Source organism: Marmota flaviventris, chromosome 14 (assembly GCF_047511675.1).
Source record: "Marmota flaviventris isolate mMarFla1 chromosome 14, mMarFla1.hap1, whole genome shotgun sequence".
Lineage (NCBI taxonomy): Eukaryota > Metazoa > Chordata > Mammalia > Rodentia > Sciuridae > Marmota > Marmota flaviventris.
Genome location: NC_092511.1, coordinates 88,536,057 through 88,556,806, shown reverse-complemented (window position 1 = coordinate 88,556,806; position 20,750 = coordinate 88,536,057). Strand labels below are relative to the sequence as shown.

Below are 20,750 nucleotides of genomic sequence, written 5' to 3'. Positions count from 1 at the left end.
ACGTCTGTGGGTAGAGGTGATGGGCTGGAGTCCTCCTTACAAACTCCCCACGACTCAAGTCAACAAACACTGAAAGCCCTGTTGTCCCCAGGTCCAGGGCCCCAGACAGTTCCTTGGTGCCTCCCAAGGACCTCCAAGGGAGAAGTCACTTGGGGCCCGACTCCAGGAGGATCATCAAGGGGCGGTACAGGGGGGCTTCAGGTAAAAAGCCGCAGCCAGCTCGCCCTAGGACCCCAGCCAGCACCAGCCCCACCACCTTCCTGGACAGAAAGTTTTCCTTGAGCATCCTCACTGGGTGTCCCTGTACCAGGGCCCCAAGATTGCCCTGGAAAGGGGTCTGTCAGGTGGGAGCGACCGATTTCCCTGATGCATTCTGCTCAGCCCCAGTATCCCCTTCCCTGAGCTCAGCAGAGTCCCCTGCACCTGCAATGTGCCCTGGATGTTTCTGGCCTCCAGCCCTGGCTCTGAACCAGCCTTGTGGGACACTGGGTGCACAGTGGAGGCCTGCGTGGAGCACCCTCCTCCCAGTGCGCACCTCCTACTCATTCCTTGGCACGTCCCCAACCCTCTTTGCTTCCGGGATCCCTCAACTTTCTTTCCAAAGGCTTTGGAACCCCAGGCAGGGCTTCTCCCATTTATCCCCAAAGGATTGATGCATGAGGGAAGGGACCTGCATCTGGGGGCAGAGAGACCTCGCTTTGGCATCATGTTGCCTATGTGGTACTTACACCCCTGAAGATCCCGCCCAGCATTTGAAGCAGGATCAATTTAGCCACGTAGCAGGTAAGCACTGCTAAGCTCAAAACATTTCATGGTCAGGAAAGAGATTTCTTCTGCAATCAATTTCTACATCATAGTCTTCAGTAAAGGAAGAGACCACTTGGGGGCTTCTCTGTCCCCTGGTGGTTGTAGCACTGTCTCCCTTAAAACCCAAGAAGAAAAAACAGGTCATTAAACAGGCACATGGATTAGAGTACATGATCAATGAGCTAGCTGTCCTCCCTGGCTTGAATGGGAGCTTCTTGTCATTTCAAGCATTTCCATGAGTCTGTCCTCTGTTCTCTTGTATCCAAGTGGTTTCTAAAAGGAAAGGAGAACAAAAATTGAAAGTATGGTGATTGATTATTTATACCAATGTCATTTCAATCAAATTTGTATTATACAAAATTAACTTTCTGCCTTTCTGCGACTAAAATTTCATATGTTAAGGAAATAATGAAAATATTGGGGTTGGGGGATGAGGATTTGCAAATCAAATATTTTTGAGTACCAAGACCTGTTTTTTTTTAACTTAAATAATAAACTGCCAGAGGACCAGAGACAGTGGGGAGGTAGTGGCACATGAGGAAGGGAAGAGCTCTCAGGATGGGAAGAGGGGGCCGCTTCAGGACTCACTGGGCATGGCACGAGGCTGCTGGCCATGGTGTATGCCTGGGCCCACTGAGTGGGGCAGATCCATGCTCTGTGTCCCTCTACCCTCCTCTGTAGCCTGTGTTGGCAGCAGATCAGGGAATTGGGGCCAGAAGTGCTCCCAGTAACACCAGCCCCCAGTGTGTGCCTAGCCCTTTCCCCACCTGGCCTGACTTGGTGCTTGTTTTGACACAGGGCTGAGACCCTACAGTCATCAGGGCTTATCTGCGGTCCAGATCCACCCTGCATGGCCAACATGCTCAGACCTTCAGCTGGGTCCTAGGCTGCTGCAACCAAACCCTGTCACCTGGGTGGCCGACAACCGAGGAAGGGTCTTCCGTTGAGCTCCAGAGGCTCAACACAGTAGGTGTTGGGCTGTCCCAGTGCCACAACCCCTCACAGGTTCCTAGGGGACTGTCCCCCCAACTCTCCCAGCCCTTTCCCACTCTCCTCCTGCTGCCCACGATCTGTGGTTCCCGTATGGGCATCCCCTCCTGGCTCCAACCTCACATAGGCTGTATCCCCAAGTCTCCCTGGTCTCTGGGTCCAGACTTCCCTCTTCCTACAAGAATATCACATATTGGATTTGGTCCCAGTTGATGCTGTGATCCATCATGTGAGCTCTTATCTTCATCACTCTACAAAGACTCTTTTTCCACACAAGTGCACATGAATTTTGGGTGGCTAACAATTTTCAGGGAACACTTTTCTGATGAGTACACTTTCCTTCCTTCAGATCTCCCCCCAATGAGCCTTCCTCGTACCCTTGTCCTCGTTCCTTTATGGCAGGTTCCCTCCTTATGGCTGATAGGACCTAGTGACCCCTGGATTCACACATTCTCCTTAATCACCAACACACTGCAGAATTCTCCATGGGACTGTGGTGTTTTGCACTGGAACCCACCCCCTGACCTCTAAAAGTGGTCTAGAAAATTGGGTTGGCTCCCTCCCTCCTGAACCTCTTTGATGCCCTTTGAAGTATGTTATTCTTTTGGATTCCTCCCACAGTAGGCAAGTCCTTGGATCCCCTGCTAGAAAGTCTTCTGGCCTGAAGGTCAGATGTGTCCTGATGTTGAATTGAAGGATATCAGCTCCTAGAAGCCCTCATCCTGGCTGCAGTGTTTCCTCCCCTCAATGCAAAGCAAGAAAGTGCAGTTGGCCCTGCACCCATTCTTCTGCATCTATGGTCCCCACCAGCTGGAAAAACCAAACTATTAGGAAAGGAATTGTGTCTCTCTGGACAGATACTTGTCTCCTCATTGTTTCCTGGATCTTACAGTGTTACAGAGAATGACATTGCCCTTTCATTGTGTTAGGTGTCAGAAGTCATCTAGAGATAATGGAAGTGCTACAGGAAGAAGATATGCAGCGTTTAGATGCAAATACTCTGGCATTTTTGTAAGAGACTTGAGCCTGTGTGGACTGGTGTTTTGGGCGGACTTTGAACAAATCTCCCTTGGATTTCTTGTAACATTTCTGGTTTCTGGACTTGGGAGTGTTCAGGACTTGTGTGTGAGTCAGCCCCATGGGGATGTGGTAGGAGGGCAGTCGGAGCTGTTGTGCAGAACCTCAGTGATGGCTTGTAAGGCCACCTGCAACACTGCAAGCAGCAGACGAGAAGGGAGCCCTCTCCCCATGTGTTCAGCTTAACTCTTGTCTTATCCAAAATCGACTTGTGAAATGTTGCAGAAATGGAGTCCTGCCAAGAAGTTGGGATGTTCTGGGGAGCATGAGCTGTCATTCTATTCTGTCTCTGCATTATGATGTGTTAGCGGGTGGGAACTTGAAGATGTGCTTAGGCCATGGATTCTCCTTCCATAGGAAAGGGCTTCTCAAAGCAGCCCTTGTCCCTGTTTCACCTGCTTCCCCAGGAGGACACAACAAGAACGTTCATACATTTGGCCCCCGGTCTTGGTCTTCCAGCCTCCCAAATTTGAGAAACAAAATCTGTGCTATGAATTACCCAGTGTCTTGTATTCTGCCATCACAACGCAAACTATGCTAAGATGAGTCAATCAGCAGTCTCCCAAGTGTTTACATTGTGGTAATTGACACCAAACATCCGTTTTGTAATTAAACCATTTTGGAGTACACAGTTGAGTGGCATTAACCATGTTTATGTTGGTGTATAGGTGTCGCCACCCTGCATCTCCAGAACTCACGTGGACATACTCTTGCCATCAGTGCTGAATTCTAGTGCCCTTGAGGCCCAGGAAAAGAACATTGTACTTTATCTTTTAATGAACCTGATAATTGAGAATCTGAGATAAGTGAAATCCTACAAAATTTGCCTTTCTCTGGACACGATCATTTTCAAAGGATGCAGTTCGCCCCCACTCGTGGGCATACCAGGTCCTCTGCCAACTCTGTGGGTGTTTCAAATGCACTCTCAGTGACAGTGGTGACTGTGTGCACATGAGCTGTCTGTCCAGCTCAGATCCCAGGATCTAGGGTCTTGGGTTCCCCGCAGCCTATAGGTTGCCTCCTCCTCCAGGTCTCTGCAGGCCAGTGGCGCGAAGGCCCTGGGCCTGGTGGTTTCCTTAGGTGAGTGCAATACGTGTCCACAGTGTCCTGGGTCATGATGGACTATAAATAGAAGCAATGCCTGGATACTCCTGGGATCTGAGTAGGACCAGCCCGTGAGCTGAGAATTGGTGTGACCTCCTAATTAATGGGACCCCAGGATCCCAGAGGAAAGGGCAAGTCCAGAGCCAGCGGAATCTCAGTGTCTCTGAGAGAACTTTTGGGGTGGGGGCTGGGATACATTGATGTGATGACTCTGATGCAGAGTCACGTGCTTCGAATCCAGGTAGAGGTGCTCAGGAGCAGCCTGGGCTGGCACGTGGGTTCCCCACCTCCACACCCGTGGAACATCTCGGGGCTCTGAGAAGCACAGCAGCCTGACCACGTGAGGGCATCTGCTGTCTCTGCATACAGTGAGCTGGGTTTTCTTCACGTCTCTCAACAATTCCACATAACACCAGCTCTGAACCCAGAGTCCTGGGCACTTAGTTGAGGCTCAGTCAGCTCCCACCTCTGTACCTGACAGAGCCCTCCTGGCTCCCTCTGCACTCATTACATTGAAGATGAAAACCTGGAGGGTGGGACTTCCCGTCATCCAGAAGTTCCCAAACACATTCCACTGTGTCATTTGTTCCTGGCTGGAGTGGGCCACAAGCACCCTGGCATCCATGTGTGGGAACCATGGTAGTATAATCAAGAAACAGGAAGGAGAGGGGTTGGACTGATGTGTACAGATGGCAGGGCATAGTACAGAGTGGAATGGAGAGTTCTCACCCGGGGTGATTGTTGTGATGTGCACAAATGCTCTGCTGGTGCTGGGCTGCCCGCATGGTTTCCAGGGTCTTGAAAGGCTACAGATGCCCACAGAGTGTTCTCGGATGCACATAGTGGGAGGCCCATTGCCCACTACGTACCTGTGGAAGAAGTAGGAGACCCCCTTAGTGTGGAGGTGCCATCTAGAAGGCAGTCTCACTTCTCTGAAAAACTTGATTGGAAAAAAAGGGTATGGACCTGTGCCCAAAGGGCCATATATGCTCCTGGAAGTTGGTGGTGGAAATAGTTCTCCATTAATCACTCCCTCACTCACTAATGTCCTTGTGTCCTTGAGAAAGGCTCTCCCTTTCCTGGTTTTCCTGAATAGAAATCCTCTTGCATCTTGAGTGAATAGGGTTATGCATTGTGCAGAGGGTGTTGGTCCACTGAGCATCTTAGAGACTGTCCTCTATGGAGCCTAATGATCCTCATTGGGGAATGAGGCCAGGGTCCTAACTGTGGTCAGTGTGAGGAAACCGTGGGTTCAGCAGAGGGAAAGAAGGACAAGGGAAACTCAGAAGTCCCTTCATGGCCCCTGGAGTTAGAGGACTTACCCCTTTGCACCTGGGATCAGGAGACCTCATTTCCTTGAGGACACGCACACTCAGGAGTAGGTCTTGAGTGTGGGGTCCTTACTGGGGTCCAGGGCTGTTGTTAGCCACCAGGAATGACAGTGCTCTCCATGCTCAGTGGAGCCATTTTTGCCAGGGAGGAGAGCCCATGGTCACGCCTTGTCCAAAGCGTCCCACGCCAGGGGCTCCCATCCCTAGCACTCCTGTCCTGAAAGGAAGCCCCTCAGAGGCAAGGTGGGCCCAACCACCTCCCATGTGTTCACTCATCACCGTGTTCCAGCAGTCACCCCAGTTAACAGTCCTGATGGGATTGGATGTGGCTCAGAATGTCACCCTCATGAGCTCTACCCTGCTCCAGCTGCAGTTCTGCAGTGGGAGAAACAAAACCTCAAAACACATGCACATGAATGAAAAGAGCAAGAGCCAGAGCCCAAACAGGCCAGGTGTGGCAAGGACAGCTGGAGTGCCTAGGTTGGGACTCAGAATTATGTCAGTGGGGTGGCATTGCTGCTGGCACCAGCATGATAACAGAGAGCCAGCCCCGCTCATTTTGGGGAGCAGTGTGTTGGGGAAGGCAGCAGAAATTGAGAGGCAGGATTGAGTTTGGCCCTAGGAGGAGGTTGGGTAAAAGGCCAGTGTGGGTTGGAGGGCCTGGGCAGATAGAGAGAGGCCAGGGCACACCCCAAAGCCTGGAGACTGCACTTGATGTCCAGGGTTGTGAGACACCACCTCCCCTCTTACTCACAACTGAGAGCAAGAGGCATTGATAAGTTCAGTTTGTGTGCGGCTGCATCCAAGGTGGCTCGGCTAGGCACCTCTGTTTCCTTGACTCAGGAGGCTGGGAGTCCAGCCTCCACTGAGGCTCGGCTGGGAGGATCAGAGTCTGAGTTCATGCCTGTGTTCCTGGTAGGATCCATGTTGGCTGAGCCTCAGTGTTTTTGTAATGAGAGGATGGGTGACTGTCATGTCTTTATCACAGGACACACTTGCTAAATGGATTTGTTTGCTCTGAGGAGGAAAGAGAGAGAGGGAAGTGGTGCTGGAGACAGGGATGCAGACAGGGGTCATGGACTTGGCATAACTCAGTCTTGGAGATGATATCCCATCACCTATACCCACTTCAATTCCCATGAATCCAGAGGCTGAGCCCCCTTGAGGTGAGGGGTGAACTGGTTCTGGGCAGCAGGATGCTGTGGTACCTCGGAGTCTCTGTGAGACCCCAACACTCGATGCACTTGGGCCCTTTGGAATTCTTAGGAGAAGCCTTGGGAAGTTGTAGGGCAGAGGGGAGCAGCCTCTGCATCTCAGTCGCCTCCAACTTGCCATGGTGCAGAGTGGGAACTGCAGCCAGGATGGGACGGACATTGGCCACGTCCCTGTGTGGGACACAGGCCTGATTGAGTTGGGGTGCATTCTTTGTCTCTCCCCTTCTTGTGATTGTCCCATCTCTACATTTGTGCTTTAGCCACCTGTGAGTCCCATCTCTGGTTTCAGAGAGAATAGAGGGTGTTATGGGCCAATAGACACAATAACCCTAGAGATTAGATGCTACCCTACTTTCCAGAAAAGACTGGGCACACCATGAGTTGCACAATGATGGGACCAGGGTCCAAAAGCTGCTGAGTGGGAAGGACTGGTTGTGAATGCATTTTTGAAGGCTCCAAGCTGGAACTCTACTGGCACCAAGCAGGGCAGACGCTGGTGGGGGTATTTGGGTAGTTGTTGGTGAACACATGCGCACCTTATATGGGTAGGCATGGAGGAGAAATCAGCAGCCCATAGGGCTTTTGAAAGTGGTCTTATGTGAAAAGAGGCTCAGGTATGGGCACAGGAAATGACATCATCGCCTTGACAATGGATCAAACAGAACATGGAACCCTGGTATCCAGGCACCCACTTCACTGACCAAGCCATCCGAGCTCATTTGGTTGGAGACACGGGAGTGAGAAGGATGTTCTCCTGTGGTTGCAAACAATGCCGAGCCTCAGGCTCCCAGGAATCTCAGGGGGGCCCACTAGCCCTTTTGTGGATACACTGGGTGAGGCTTCATCTTAGACGCCAGAGCCTCTGGCAATTGTCGCAGAGGAGCTCAGGAGTAACAGTGAGTAGCACAGGGCAGGGGAGCCCAGCAGGCCCTCTAGTCTGATCCCTGATGAATGGCCCAGGACTCCTATTCTGACTGCGTGTGTGTGTGTGTGTGTGTGTGTGTGTTTGTACTGATGGGAACTGTCCCATTGTGCTTTGACTCTAGTGTATTGGCACAAGGCATTTTTCTGTTTGTCACCATTTCCATTTTGAACCCACCATTCTTGGTCCCAACCCAGGGTGAAAATGATCAGAACACGGAGGAGCCCTTCAGGGTACAGAGCCTTGTACCTTACAGGCAGGACCAGCTTAGGAATGAGCTCCTGCCTGACATGTGTGGGAGGAACCTACATTTCAGCAGCAACATGGGGTTAATCTCCTGGGATTTCATCCCCACCCAGCAGGTGCTGGATCTCTTGTTCCCAAGGTAAGCACCAGACCACGAAGCCCAAGTGTGTAGCCCCCTCATGCCTGGGTCTTGGGGCTGCCATGTACCTCTCAGGGACCCAAAGGTTTGTGATACCTAGTGAGATAGAGGACCACGCTCATAGTGGAATGTCAGCCCCGAGTGGGACGAGTCCTGGAGGTGCCTGCCACAGCCTTGCAAGGGGAGTGAACTCCCCCCTCTCAGGCAGAGAAACCATCCTGACTCCAGCTGATCCACAGACGTCCGTGGAGCAGTCCCCACACACTGGGCACCACAGCTCAAAGGTATGCACTGAGCTCATTCCCAGGTGGACTCAGTGAGGCCAGGTGGTCTTTCTGGTGTGATGTTGGCTTCGTGAAGAAAGTAGATCTGTGCCAGAGGCGTCTCAAAACTCGGGCCTTGGGCAAAGCACTTTTGGATTAATAAAGACATGTTAGTTTCCATAGTGGGCCAGAGCTTCCTAGCTGGGACATAGCTGCATGGGGGCTTTGGAGATGGCAGCTCCCACAACCAGAGAGATATGTGGGAATCAGCAATTTGGGCTCATTCACTGATGAACAAGGAGAAAGCACCCACTGTGTGAAGACACGTTTCCAGTCACGTTTCATAATTCAGTGAAAGATGGGGTGCAAATGACTGCCATTGTGTCCCTTTTCATGGGGGTCAGCCTGAAACCGCAGGTGCCATGAGTACATATCCTACATGTGACAGCATCCCTGACTCCATGAGGCATAACTGCACGTTGTCCTCTTCAGTGAACATGGTGGACCCTGGACCAACTTCAACATGGAATGGGCTTGGGGTCAAGAGGGTGGGCCCCTGTTTCCAGAATAGGGACTTGCAAGGTGATTTGACTTGGGAAGGCTGAGGAAAGACTGTTCTCCCCAATTCTGTTTCCTGCATGCAGTGTAAGCTCCGGGGCTTCAACAGTAGGAGGGGTAAGGCAGGGAGTTGTAGGTAGTCATGGTCCTCTGGGGAAGGCCCTGGGACAATGGATCCCCCCACACTACACCTCCCAGTCCTCCCCCAGGGCCACAGAGATGTGCTCTGCACTCATGGGAAAAGAGAGGTCCGTTGCTGCTCAGGGGGACTCAGTGAGAGCTCACAGAGAATGAGGTAGCATTGCAGCCCATGCCAGGGGGGAGGTGTCTCTGGAGCCCTGAGAAGAGTGGGCAGGAGGACAGACACTCCTGGAAGGTGCGATCCAGGTTGGAGAGCACGTAGCCAAGAGGAAGAAGAGTGTCAGGCCTGCCCAGAGGAGGGGAGAGCTGGTCATACCATGGATCTAATGCTCCTTCATTGAAGGTTCTTTGCCTCGCGACCTGTCCTGTCCCTGCCTGTACAGCCACTGTGACTTGTCTGAGGTGGACTGGTGTGTGCAGAGCCAGGGAAGGTTCAGGAGTGTAGCGTCAGAGGTTTGCTCTGGAGGCCGTGGCGAAGGCAAGGCCAGGGTTTTGCTGACTCCACTCCTGCCTCCCCACAGTGCCTCACCTTCCTTCCCGGGGACCTGGGTGGACTTCTACACCGAGGCTTCCCATCAGCCTCCGGGCTCTCTGAGTCTGCAGCTGCTGCTGCTGCTATCCATGTGGCTCCTTCTGGGTGGCTTGAACCTGGAGCACCAAGCCCACCACCTGCCGGCCCAGACTGACGATGGCAAATCAAGCCAGGCAGAGCCTGAGAGCCAGGCGGACTGGGGTGAGCACCTAAGGGTTTATGAGGAAAGGTCCGACTGTTGTCCCACTGCGGGGAGTCTGTATGCCTGGTGTTGGGATGGAAATTAGGATAAGCCTTTGTCCACTCAGGAAGTGACCCCAGTCTGCAAAGAGGTCCTGTGTGGGCTAAGGGCCTGAGTTCTTCCTGGCAGCAGGGGTATTGTCTGTCTGTGCGAAGGTCAGGGCAAGGCAGTCATGTTGGCATCTTTTCTCCTCTAGCTACAAGCTCAGTTCCTGTCACGGCTCCTAAGCCAACCCCAGAGCCAGAGCCTTCTCCCTGGGAAGGGGCAGAGCCAGAGTCCAGGACATCAGGGGTCTCCACTAGGAACTCCTCACAGCCCCAGTACAACAAGCGGGTGGGTGGCAGCTGCCTCATTCACGTCTACCTGGAAAACGAAAGGACAACAAAGTATAAGAGCATCCTGGTGAGTCTTCGAGCAGGGGAGTCTCCTGGGAGCCCACACTGGGGAAGACCGAGTCCACAGCAAACACCTTGGACTAGGCCTGTCTTCTTGAATTGGAGCTTCTGAAAGGTCAGGAAGGAGAGCAGAAAATGAGGAAGAGAGAGTTCGGTGTTAAGAGCTTGACCTGAGAGGCGGGGAGCAGCAGCATGCCAGGTCTGGGTGGGAGTGGGCCTGCGTGTTTTGGGGTGTGCAGGCCAGAAGTGCAGGAGCGAGTGCTGGGTTCAGAGGTCAGAGAACTATCGAGGGTACAGGCCGTCCTCTACTGACCTTGGTATTGAGGAGGAGTATATTGAACAGTGGAGGTTGAAGCAGAGGAGTTGGCAGTCATTTTCTTGTGTGTGGGAGGGGATATGTTGCTGGTTGAAGGGAAGGGAGCCATTGTGGGATGATTAGGGTGGGTAGGTGTGGGTCACAGACAACTGGGGGCCTTGGAGGGGTCCATTAGTGTCCTAGTTTGCATGTATGTGAATAGAGAGTTAGCGGCTCTCTCTGCAGAATTTTCCTGGGTGTGGAGTATCCATCATGAGACTCTGGTGTCCAGCTGCAGGGGAGCCATGTTGAACCACCTCACCTGCTGGGTCCATACCTCCTGACACCCCAGCAAGCACTGACACTCTTGAGGCCAGCAGCTTCCATGCCTATCATTAAAGAGTCCCGAGTGTGTGTTGTGCCCTGGCTGTCAGGACCAAAGCACCTAGGGATTGTTCCTGATCTGCACACAAATGCTGCCGCATCCCAGACCAGAGCAGGGATATGGAAGCTCACTGGACCATACCTCCCATCTTGATGGGACTAGAGTGTGTCTGTGCAAAGCCTGTTTGGTCGTTGTTCCCTTCTCCCTGTAGGGCATAGCAGGTTCAAGCAAACTCTTGTACCAAGATTGGGCTAGAAGCACATAGGAAGACCCCACATGATCACATGAAGGCCTCAGGTAGCAGGGTAACAAGATGGTGCCCTTGTGTTGAGAGCCCAGTTGTCTCTGATTGTCCTTGAGCACTGTCCTCTGGGTAGCTACTCCCCAATTCCCTCTCTGATGATCTTTCTCCAACCCTGCTCAGGTGACCTGCCAGGACAGTGTTCCAGTCATTATCCGCAGGGCCCTAGATGCACACTTGCTCCAGCAGGAGGATCCAGAAAACTTTGAGCTTCTGCAAATTGTCTCGAACCATCAGAGTAAGTGGAACAATCAGAGGGTAGGGAGCAGTGAGTCACAGTGGGCTCAGGATAACTGGGAGCCAAAACACAGTGTGCGTTGGCCCAATGCCCAGGAAGAGTATGGTGGGACTTGTGCGCGAAACAAAGTGTAATGATGGGGCATAAATCTGCAGGTTCTTCATGTTCCCCAGGGGCTGTGGACCTGCCTACCATGTGTTCTTTCCTTGGTCTGAGGAGGCATTGCAAAGCTATTATCCATGAGGGGCCAAGAAGAGAGGCTCCTTTGTCTTGTGTCAAAGAAGACAGACAACCACAGGGTGCCTACTTTGGCAGCCTTTCCTGACTGAGATGAGTACATGAGAAAAGGAGTTCAATGAAGAATCATTTCTGGCTTCCAATCTTTCTATTCATTGCAAACTGAGTCCACTTAGGACCAGAGGCCATTTCTAGAGAGAAGTGTGTGGTAGAATAGAACCCTTCACAGCTTGTAAACTCTTCTTGGAAAGAGAGAGAGAGAGAGAGAGAGAGAGAGAGAGAGAGAGAGAGAGAGAGAGAAAGGAGAAGAAGAAGAAGAAGAAGAAGAAGAAGAAGAAGGAGGAGGAGGAGGAGGAGGAGGAGGAGGAGGAGGAGGAGGAGGAGGACTAAGAGGAGGAAGAGGAGGAGGAGAAGGAGAAGAAGAAGAAGATGGCAGAGGAGGAGGAGGAGGAAGAGGAGGAGGAGAAGGAGGAATAGAAAAATGAAATGAAAATGAGTTGAAGGAGGAGACAATGAACAAGAAGTTCAAGATGACTATAAGAAGAAGCATGAGGAGAAAATGAAGAAGGACAAGAACAAGAAGGAGAAACACAAGCCAAACAACTAATATAACAATAAATCGATTAAAACTGTGAATAAGAATTATACTGATGAGGAAATGCAGAAGTGGGGAACTCAAGAGAAACATATTTCTCTGTATGGCACAGCCCTGCTGTGGACATCCTCCACCCACGCCTAACACACCTCCAATCCATACCCCTCAAATTAGCATAGCCCTGTATGAGTGGATGAATCCACTGGCAAGGTGGAGGCACCCACCCTCAAGTGCTTTTCCCCAAACCCACCTGTGATCATTGCTGCAGTGGGGAGAAAACCTTCAACACATGAGTCTTTGGGGGCCAATCCAGATGCAAAGTCTAGCTGTTTCTCTTTGGCAGGTTAATGTGAACTGAGAGGTTCTGGGGTGCAAGGGGCTATTTCCTTGAAAGGTGTTCCTGTAGTGGACCTCCTGTGCACAGAGGGTCCTCAGGGAGGAATCAGTGGGGAGTCTTTGGTGGAACAGTAGCTGGATTTGCGGGCTCTCAGGTTTGTGTGTGAGACCTGAGCTGGCAGAGGCTCTCACTTGTGGGGGATGTTGGGTAGTGTCTTCCTTGAGTGTCACCTACCATGCCTCTGCCCCTGCCTCTCCAGAGCTGAGGATCCCTGCTGATGGGAACGTATATTACGCCCTGGATGGCAGAGTGGATTATAACTTTCTTCTTCGGGAAACAGCTGCCAGCAAGTGGATCAAGGTCAAGCCAAAGGAGGTAAACAGCCACCTTCTTCAGTCTTTACTCCTGGTGCCACTCCACATCCTCCAAGGTGACAAGAACCTCAGGTTCTGGATGGATGTTGTAGAACGCCCATAGAGCCAACTGCCAGGCTGGGTGGGGTGCAGGTGCTGGGCTTTGCTGATGTTGTCATCCCCCACAGTTCTTGGAGCCTTCTATGGCAGTGGCATCCAGGATCCCAGCAGCTGTGAGCAGCAGCTCTGCAGTGGCTGCAGGACCATTGCCCCAGGCCACCCAAAGCAATGAGCGCTGCATGAGAAAAGTCACCAGTAGCAGCTCCTCACTGCTTCACTCCAGCGAGCAGGTGGAAGACAGCCGCTTGGTTCACGTCCTCCAAGAGGGACAGAGCCCGAGGGAGACAAAGCGCATCCTGGTAAGCCCGACAGCAGAGCTGCCTCCTGGGTGTCCACACAGTGGAAGGCAGGAGACACAGCCAACCCCGGGGCAGTCAGGACCAAAATTTTCAGTGTATCTCCCTCTTGCACCCACAAAGGCAGCCTGCATCCCAGAGCACACTTGGCACGCAGGTCCCTGGCCCATTGCTCTCATCTCAGTGAGATGAGAGTGTGTCTGTGCATAGGCAGTTTGGTCCTTTGACCTGAGTGGAATGTGACTCCCCAGGGGGAGGGGAGATGGCAGGTACAGGCGGACATTTGTACCAAGATTGTTCTAGTAGCATGTTGCAAGAACCCAGGGGGTATATGGAGGCCACACTCAGGTAGCAGGATAACAAGATTGTGCCCTTGTATATATAGCTGAGATTTCTCCTGAATGTTTGACCAGAATCTTATGGGTAGCTCCTCTAAAACCCATTCTCTGATGACATTCGTCCCACCCTGATCCAGGTGACCTGTCAGGAGAGGGTGACGAGCCTCATCCGCAGGGCCTTGGACCAAAATTTGTTGCAGCATGAGGATGTGGACAACTTTGAGCTGCTGAGAATGATGTCTCTGCATGAGAATAAGTAGGACAATCAGACAGTGGGGAGAAATGATCCACAGTGGGCTCAGGATAACTCACAGCCAAGAGAAAGTGGGCCTTGGCCCCAAAATAGCCAGAGTGTGGTGGGCCTGGTGCAGGAAACCAACTGCAATGATGGGCGTGTCCAATGTGGAGGTGCTCAATGAGGCCCCAGGGGGCTGCTGGACCTCCCTAAATGTGTTCTCCCCTGGACCTGGTCTGGCAATGCAAAGCTAATATCGATGAGGGGCAAGGAAGAGAGAGGCTCAATTGATCATCAGTTTGGTTTATGGCTCACTGATAAGGATACCTTCAAATGAAGAGGAGGAGAACATGGGTCCTGATTGGATCGCATTGGATGGACGGAAGCAGCACAGGTCCCAATCCATAGCCAGGATATGAGAAGTCCTGCCTACTCACAAGAATGTCAGGATTGCAGCAACTGGGAACAGAACTCAGTGAAGAGGAAGTCAAGGCCAGGGGACACCTGTTTGGGTTCTTTTTGGAACAATTCCAAGTCCTCTGTGCCTGGGTTACCATCTCCTGAAGATATCAGAATGGCCAGGTTATTATTCCTTCCAGCAACTAAGAAGGGCATCTGAAAAACATAGGCCACAATGCTGAGCTGTCCACAATGCAGTGCTCTTTCCTTTCTTGTGAGCCAGACACCCCTAGCCTCCACCATCCCAGCCTGTCCACAATAGAACCCACCATCTGTCAGGCATGTAAGTGAGTTTTCCCATTTTCAAACACCACCTCATTTGGGTTGGCTCTGTCTTACACATGAGGAAGACTGAGGTGCAAGGAGCTAGCAAGGGGGCAGTGTCTGTGAATCTCAGGGACTTGGGAGGCTGCGCAGGAGGATGGGGATTTCCTAACAGCCTCAGAAACTTAGGGAGACCCTGTACCCAAGTCAAAAGGCCTGGGAATGGTCTCAGTGCTTAAGTGCCTCTGGTTTTATCCCTGGTACAAAAATAAGCCAGTCAATAAGGAATTACCAAACTGAGATTCTACGAAGGTGATTTCAGAAACACACTTTCAACCCAAGCATCAGTTGAGAGCAGCTCCAGACCAGGGGAGGTTTGTGTGTAACAGACATCAAAAGTGAGGACTACCGGGGGCCTGGAACCCACTAGGTGTGATGGCATCTATGCCTTATGGCAGGAGGGTGGCAGTGATGCTGGCCCTCTCCTAGATCTTGAAAACCTTGTTTTCATTGGGGAAGCTTTTTGGAGGGGGAATCTATTTTAGCAATCCTGGTCCAGATGAGGTGTTGACTACCACAGGTAGAAGCCTATCCAGAATGCGGTGTCTGTTATTCAGTCTTTCCTGACTGTGACAATGACAAAGAAAGGAAGTCACTTTTCTTTGGTCTTGGTTTCACTCCCGACCATTGATTGAGAACTGATTTCATCTTGGGGTTCTGAACCGAGGCTGCATCTGGGCAGAAGAATGTGATAGATTTGAACTCCTCAGAGGACGCCCAACCATTGCCAGAGAAAGAAGGAGGAGGAGGAGGAGGAGGAGGAGGAGGAGGAGGAGGAGGAGGAGGAGGAGGAGGAGGAGAAAGAGGACATTCCTGAATGGGGAGAAGATCACACATTGAAGAGCAGGAGGAAGAAGAAGAAAAGGAAGGAGGTGAAACAGAAGGAAGGGTGGAGGGAGATACACAAGAAAAAGAACAAGAAGGAATCATGTAAGAACAAGAAAAAGACCCAGAAAGAACTACAAGAAGATGCAGGACAGAAAGAAGAGCCAGAAGTAGAACAAGAACCAGAATACAAGCACCGAGCAGACAGCTCATGATGAGAAACAATGGGAAGGAGAGCGAACCTAGAAAACTATAGAGTTCTCCAGGGATCACCCTGCTGAAGTCCTCCCATGTCCATGCCCAACACACCTCTGATGGATACCACCTCCCCTCCGATATTCATCCATAAGTGGATTCATCCAAGGATTCCCTGAATGCCCATGTCTGAGCATGGCTGCACTGTGGAGAAAGGCTTAAGCACAGGAGCCTTTGCCAATCCCGATGCAAAGCCTAGCAGTGTCTCTTTGGCAGATCTGACCTGCACTGAAAAGTTCCGGGGCCCAAGGTGCTGTTTCCATTGTCAGGTGCTCTTTTGGTTTAGAATCCTGTACATCATCTTCTCCAGGGAAGAATCATTGAGGGAGTCTTTGGTGGCACTGTAGCTGGATTGGAGGGCTCTCAATTCTGGTGCAGGCCCACCCTGGTGGAGACTCTCAGGGGTTGGTGGTGTTTTGTGGTATAATCCTTGAGTGCCACCTAACAATTCTCTCCACTTCTCTCTGCAGAAATCAAGGTCCCTGACCACTCACTCATGTATTTGTCCATGAATCCATGAATAAAATATCATTTCATGGTGAGGAAACGCCCCCAGGTCAAGGGAAAGGAGGTAAACTCCTACCTTATTCAAGCTGTACTTGTGCTGCCATTCCACTTCCACCTGGGGAAATAAGAAGCTTCATCACCTAGACATATGTGCAAGAAGCCCATAGAGCCAACTGACGGGCTGGGTGGCTTTCTGTTTCTGGGCTTAGCTGATGTTCCATCCCCCACAGTTCTCAGAATCAACCTGCAAGTCCTCCAGGCCGCTTTCCCACAAGCTGGTGGGAGACACCTGCTTAATTCGTGTCCACTTAGAAACACAAAGTCCAAAGATGGCCAAGACGGTCCTGGTAAGCCTGGGAGCAGGGGTGTCCCCTGGTGCTTACACCTGGGTGGGGAACAGACACTGGCCCAAGACCATGGACTACTCATGCCCTCTTGAATTTGGAGCTTCTGGATGATCAGGAGGATAGATGGGAATCAAGAAGGGAGAGGTCAGTGTGAAGGGCCGGAGCTGAGATGAGGGAGAGCAGCAGCTTGTCCACCGCCATGTCTGAGGGAGTCTGTGTGTCTGGTGGAAGCATGCAGTCTGGAAGGGCAGGGGCAGGTATGGGTGACAGATGAGAATAGGACAGGACCTAGGTTGCAGGTTCCCCTGTATGGGATGCTGGCGTCCATGGAGGAGGACAGCAGTATGAGGTTCTGCATGTTCCTTGAACAAGGAGCTGAGAGGGTCTGTCTGCAGAGTCGATATGGATGTGGAGCAAGCACACTAAATGTCCAGGTAACCTGCAGGACAGGAGCCATTTCCAATGACCACCCTTGCCGGATGAGGTGTCCTCCTACACCCCAGCCAGCACTGAGCCTCTGGAGGCCAGGAGCTCTCGTGGCTATCTTTCAGCACTCCTGTGTGTGGTCATGTTCCTGGGTCTATTTTGGGCCCTGGCAATCCAGACCAAAGCCTCTAGGTTTTGTGCCGGGGCTACCCCAAATGCCGCCTGCATCCTCAGGCAGACCTGGGATCTTGGAGGCCACTGTCCCATTCCTCCCAACTTGTGGGATGAGATTCCATGTGTATACAGGTAGTGGGGTCCTTTCACCTCGAGTGGAGTGTGGCTCCACAAAGAGCAATGGCAGGTCCAGGCAGTCCTATGTACAAGGATTGGCCAGTAGCTTATGGGAAGAGCCCACGCGATGAGCAGGAGGCCAGCCTCAGGTAGTAGGGTCATGGATGTTGCCTTTGTATTTAGAGTTGAGGTGCCTCCATAATGCCTCTGCCCACTGTTCTTGAGTAGTCACTTCAAGGCCCATTTCCTGAAGGCCTGTCTCCCTTGCTGCTCCAGGTGACCTGCCAGGATAGGGCTCCTGTCGTCATCCGCAGGGCCCTCGAGCTACACTTGCTTACTCAGGAGAAGCCGGAGGAATATGAGCTGGGCCAAATCATCTCTCGCCGTCAGAGTAAGTGGGACAATCAGATGGCAGGGAGCAAGGGTCAGGATGTGGACTCAGGTCAACTCTTTGCACCAAAGAGTAGTCTCTGACCCCCAAGAACACTCCAACACGGTGTGTCGGGGCTCGTGCACAAAGCCAACTGCACTTCTGCTGGTGTAAGGTCTCGAGGTTCTATGGTATACCCCAGTGGCTATTGCGGCCCCCCACCAGGTGCCCTCCCCTGGACATGAACAGGCATCCAAAGCTGACATCATTGAGGAGTGAGGAGGAAAGCCTCTTCCCAGGAGCCGTATGGCTCCGTGGTCTGGGATAGGAGTGGTTTCAGGGGGACATGGGAATGCATGGGCTAAAGATGGAACTGGCACTTTTGTGGACTGAAGCAGTACTATTGAAAGCCTTCTTTGTGACCAGAAAACCACTGCCTGGGCAGAGTAGTGCCAGGATTCTAGCAAGCAGTAACTGGATGAAATTGGAAAGAAAATACAGGCTGGGAGACAGCCTGAATCATCTGTTTTTGGATAAATTCCATGGTCTTCTGCACCTGACTCCACTTGCCAAGGAGTGATCACCATACCAGGTTAAGAACCCTAACTAAAGTCACATGAGGGCTTCCTGAGCACGTCGGCCACAAAGCTCATCTGATAATAATGCCAGAGCTTTTTGGTTGGTTGGTTGGTTGGTTTTTGTGAGCCAAACACCACAGCAGCCATGATCCCAGCCTATGTACGCTGAAGACCACCATCCCTATGAGTTCTAGGATCAATTTTCTCCTATCTTAACGTACTGTTAGGTCAGTAGAGCCTTTGGAAGAGGAAGTCTGTCTGAGGCCTTGGTAGCCTAAGAAATTCATAGCAGAGATCCCCGCATCCAACCCAGAAGGGATGGAGAACAGGCTGTAGGTTAGAGGAGGGTGGCACGAAACAGGTGTCAGAGGAAGGAGAAGCTGGCTGTTGTATTCCCCCACTCGGGGTCATGGCACCACTGGACCATACACCATGTTGGAGGGAAGCATTCCCTTTGCTGGTCTTTGGAACCATTGTTCTTAGTAGGGCAGCATTTGGGATGTGGCCTCCATTCTCGGAGGCTGGTCCACATGGAGGCGGGCTCCACCAACACAGAAGCATGGCTCTAATGTGGTATCTGTGCTGGTCAGCCTGTCCTCACTGTGGCCATACTTGAGGAAAATAACTCAGAGGAGGAATCCAAGGCCGTTTCTCCGGGTTTCATAGCTTTCTCTTCGGTTGTGCCCTGAGGGTCTCCATAACGCTCTAGTGTGTGGCAGTGGAGAGCTCCTCAGCCCTTGCCAAACAGGCATAGAATGGGAGAGAGAATGAGGCTGGGAGAGAGGGAGAAGAGGGAAAGACAGAGAGGAGAAGGAGGACCTCTACTTGGAGGATGAGGATTCAGTGGAGCCAACAGGGCCAAGGTACTATTGCCCAGGGCGCAACCCTGTTGAGGTCTTCCTCCAACCTTACCCAACCTTTCTTCCAGTCCCTCCTACCTCCCAGTAGTATGTTCATCTTGAATGAGAATTTCATGATGACATCAGAGCACTCACCATCGAATGCTTCCCTCCAAAGCCACCTATGAAGATGGCCCATGTGGGGTCTGAATCTTTGGCACAGGAGCCTTTTGTGGGAGATTTCAGATGCAAACCCTAGTGGTGTGCTTTGGCAGATGCAAGAGGACCTGGGATGTTCTGGAGTCCAAAGCCTTTGGTAGGAACAGACATTAGGTCTGTTGAAGTGCTCTGCCTAGTTTTTCCTCAGGGAGGACTGTGGAGGCTGTCTTTGTTGGTATTGGTGCTGAATTGGAGAGCTCTCAAGTGTGTGGCTCAGGCCATTTCTGGCACAGGCTCTCAGAGGTTGGGGTGTCCTAGGGAGCACCTCCTGAGTGCCACCTTCTTTTTGTACACCCCTCTCTCCCCAGAGCTGAGGATTCCAGCGCAGGCCAATGTATTTTATGCAAAGAACCCTCACACAAAACCCAACTTTGTGCTGAGGAAAAGGAGCCTCTCCCAAAAGAATGATGAATGGATCCAGCCTCAACCTCCCTCTCGTCCTGCAAAGAAGGCTCCAGCCCTCCTGAGGATGCTTGCAAAACCATTCTACTGCTGTGTGCCTGGGCGGGGCTGAGGCAGCCCAGGAATATTTACATTGATTACTATTTGCTTCAAAGTTTGAACCTATAGTTTGCCATTGTCCTTGACCTTGTTTAGTAAGACAGTTGTTACTCTATCCTGTATTTGCTGTTTCCATTAATATATTATTATTTTAAAATATATATATTTTTTGTTACCTGATCTACTCTGATGATTTGAGTATATTAATGTAGCAGTGATTCCTAAAGGACACATCCAAACCAACAGGAAGGAATGTTTCATTCTATCAGCAAGAACTTTAGTTTTTAGGAGTATGGCAGATGGCATTATCTGAGTCAGTTTTCCAATGGGGGCAATGAAGTATTGGCTATCATGATACAAAAACAAACAAAGACACACAAACACACACTAGAGCACACACACACACACACACACACACACACACTAGAACATACACACACACACTAGAGCACACACACACACACACACACACACTAGAGCACACACACTCACTGAGAGATAGATAGACAGATGGAGTTGGTCTCTCCTGAAATACTTTGGAGACGTGGTTCTGATTTCTCCCATTTTAGAGTATTTTCAATTGCATAAGGTGTCCTGCAAATGAATCCCATGTCTGAAGAAGACATGCATGTGTACTTCACATGCCACTTTTCACATAACCAGAAGGTCATGTCATGTAATATTTTTCTTGCAGCTGTGTTTTGACTGTGAACCATCCCATGAGGTCAGCTGTAGAATTTTCCACTGGTAGCATCACAATGGGGATCCACTCTTTGGATTTGGGGATATTTCTGATTTTCTTGATTCAGATCGCAATGATTGATATATGGTTTTTGATCAAAATTGTGCATTTGATGATAATGAATGCCATGCATCTAGGAATCTGTAGACTCTAGACAATGAATGCATGTCTACTGTTGCCTGGACTGGTCTGCAAAGTCCTGTAGCATTTGAGCATGTGTGAGGGCTTTATAGGGCTTGCAAAATGGTCAGATGGTCCTACATGAAGCTGAGCTCCTAGTGGTCTCCTCCACAGCATAAGGGCCAAGGAGAAACCCATTTCCACACAGAAGATGGGAAGCTACCTTATGAAGGTGATCGTAGGTGTGGGACACTCTT

At 51.3% G+C, this 20,750-nt stretch overlaps 1 protein-coding gene across 5 annotated transcripts; it reads left to right on the top strand.

Annotated features, from left to right (window-relative positions):
- Positions 1 to 3,907: 3,907 nt before the first annotated feature.
- On the top strand, positions 3,908 to 19,811 carry LOC139701833 (uncharacterized). 5 transcript variants are annotated; one of them, XM_071601871.1, is made up of 10 exons: positions 3,908 to 3,954; positions 7,643 to 7,830; positions 9,314 to 9,525; positions 9,762 to 9,967; positions 11,065 to 11,179; positions 12,608 to 12,723; positions 12,890 to 13,120; positions 16,291 to 16,407; positions 17,401 to 17,515; positions 19,439 to 19,811. In XM_071601871.1, exons 2-10 carry the CDS (start codon positions 7,736 to 7,738, stop codon positions 19,642 to 19,644), a joined length of 1,413 nt encoding a protein of 470 aa, XP_071457972.1. In that variant the 5' UTR covers positions 3,908 to 3,954; positions 7,643 to 7,735; the 3' UTR covers positions 19,645 to 19,811. The 5 variants fall into 5 exon arrangements, 4 of the variants coding, with proteins under 4 accessions (XP_071457972.1, XP_071457974.1, XP_071457973.1 ...); XM_071601870.1 differs by lacking the exon at positions 3,908 to 3,954 and having other exon boundaries at positions 7,288 to 7,830; XR_011704429.1 differs by lacking the exons at positions 3,908 to 3,954; positions 17,401 to 17,515; positions 19,439 to 19,811 and adding an exon at positions 16,024 to 16,124 and having other exon boundaries at positions 7,271 to 7,830; positions 16,291 to 16,376.
- Positions 19,812 to 20,750: the final 939 nt, after the last annotated feature.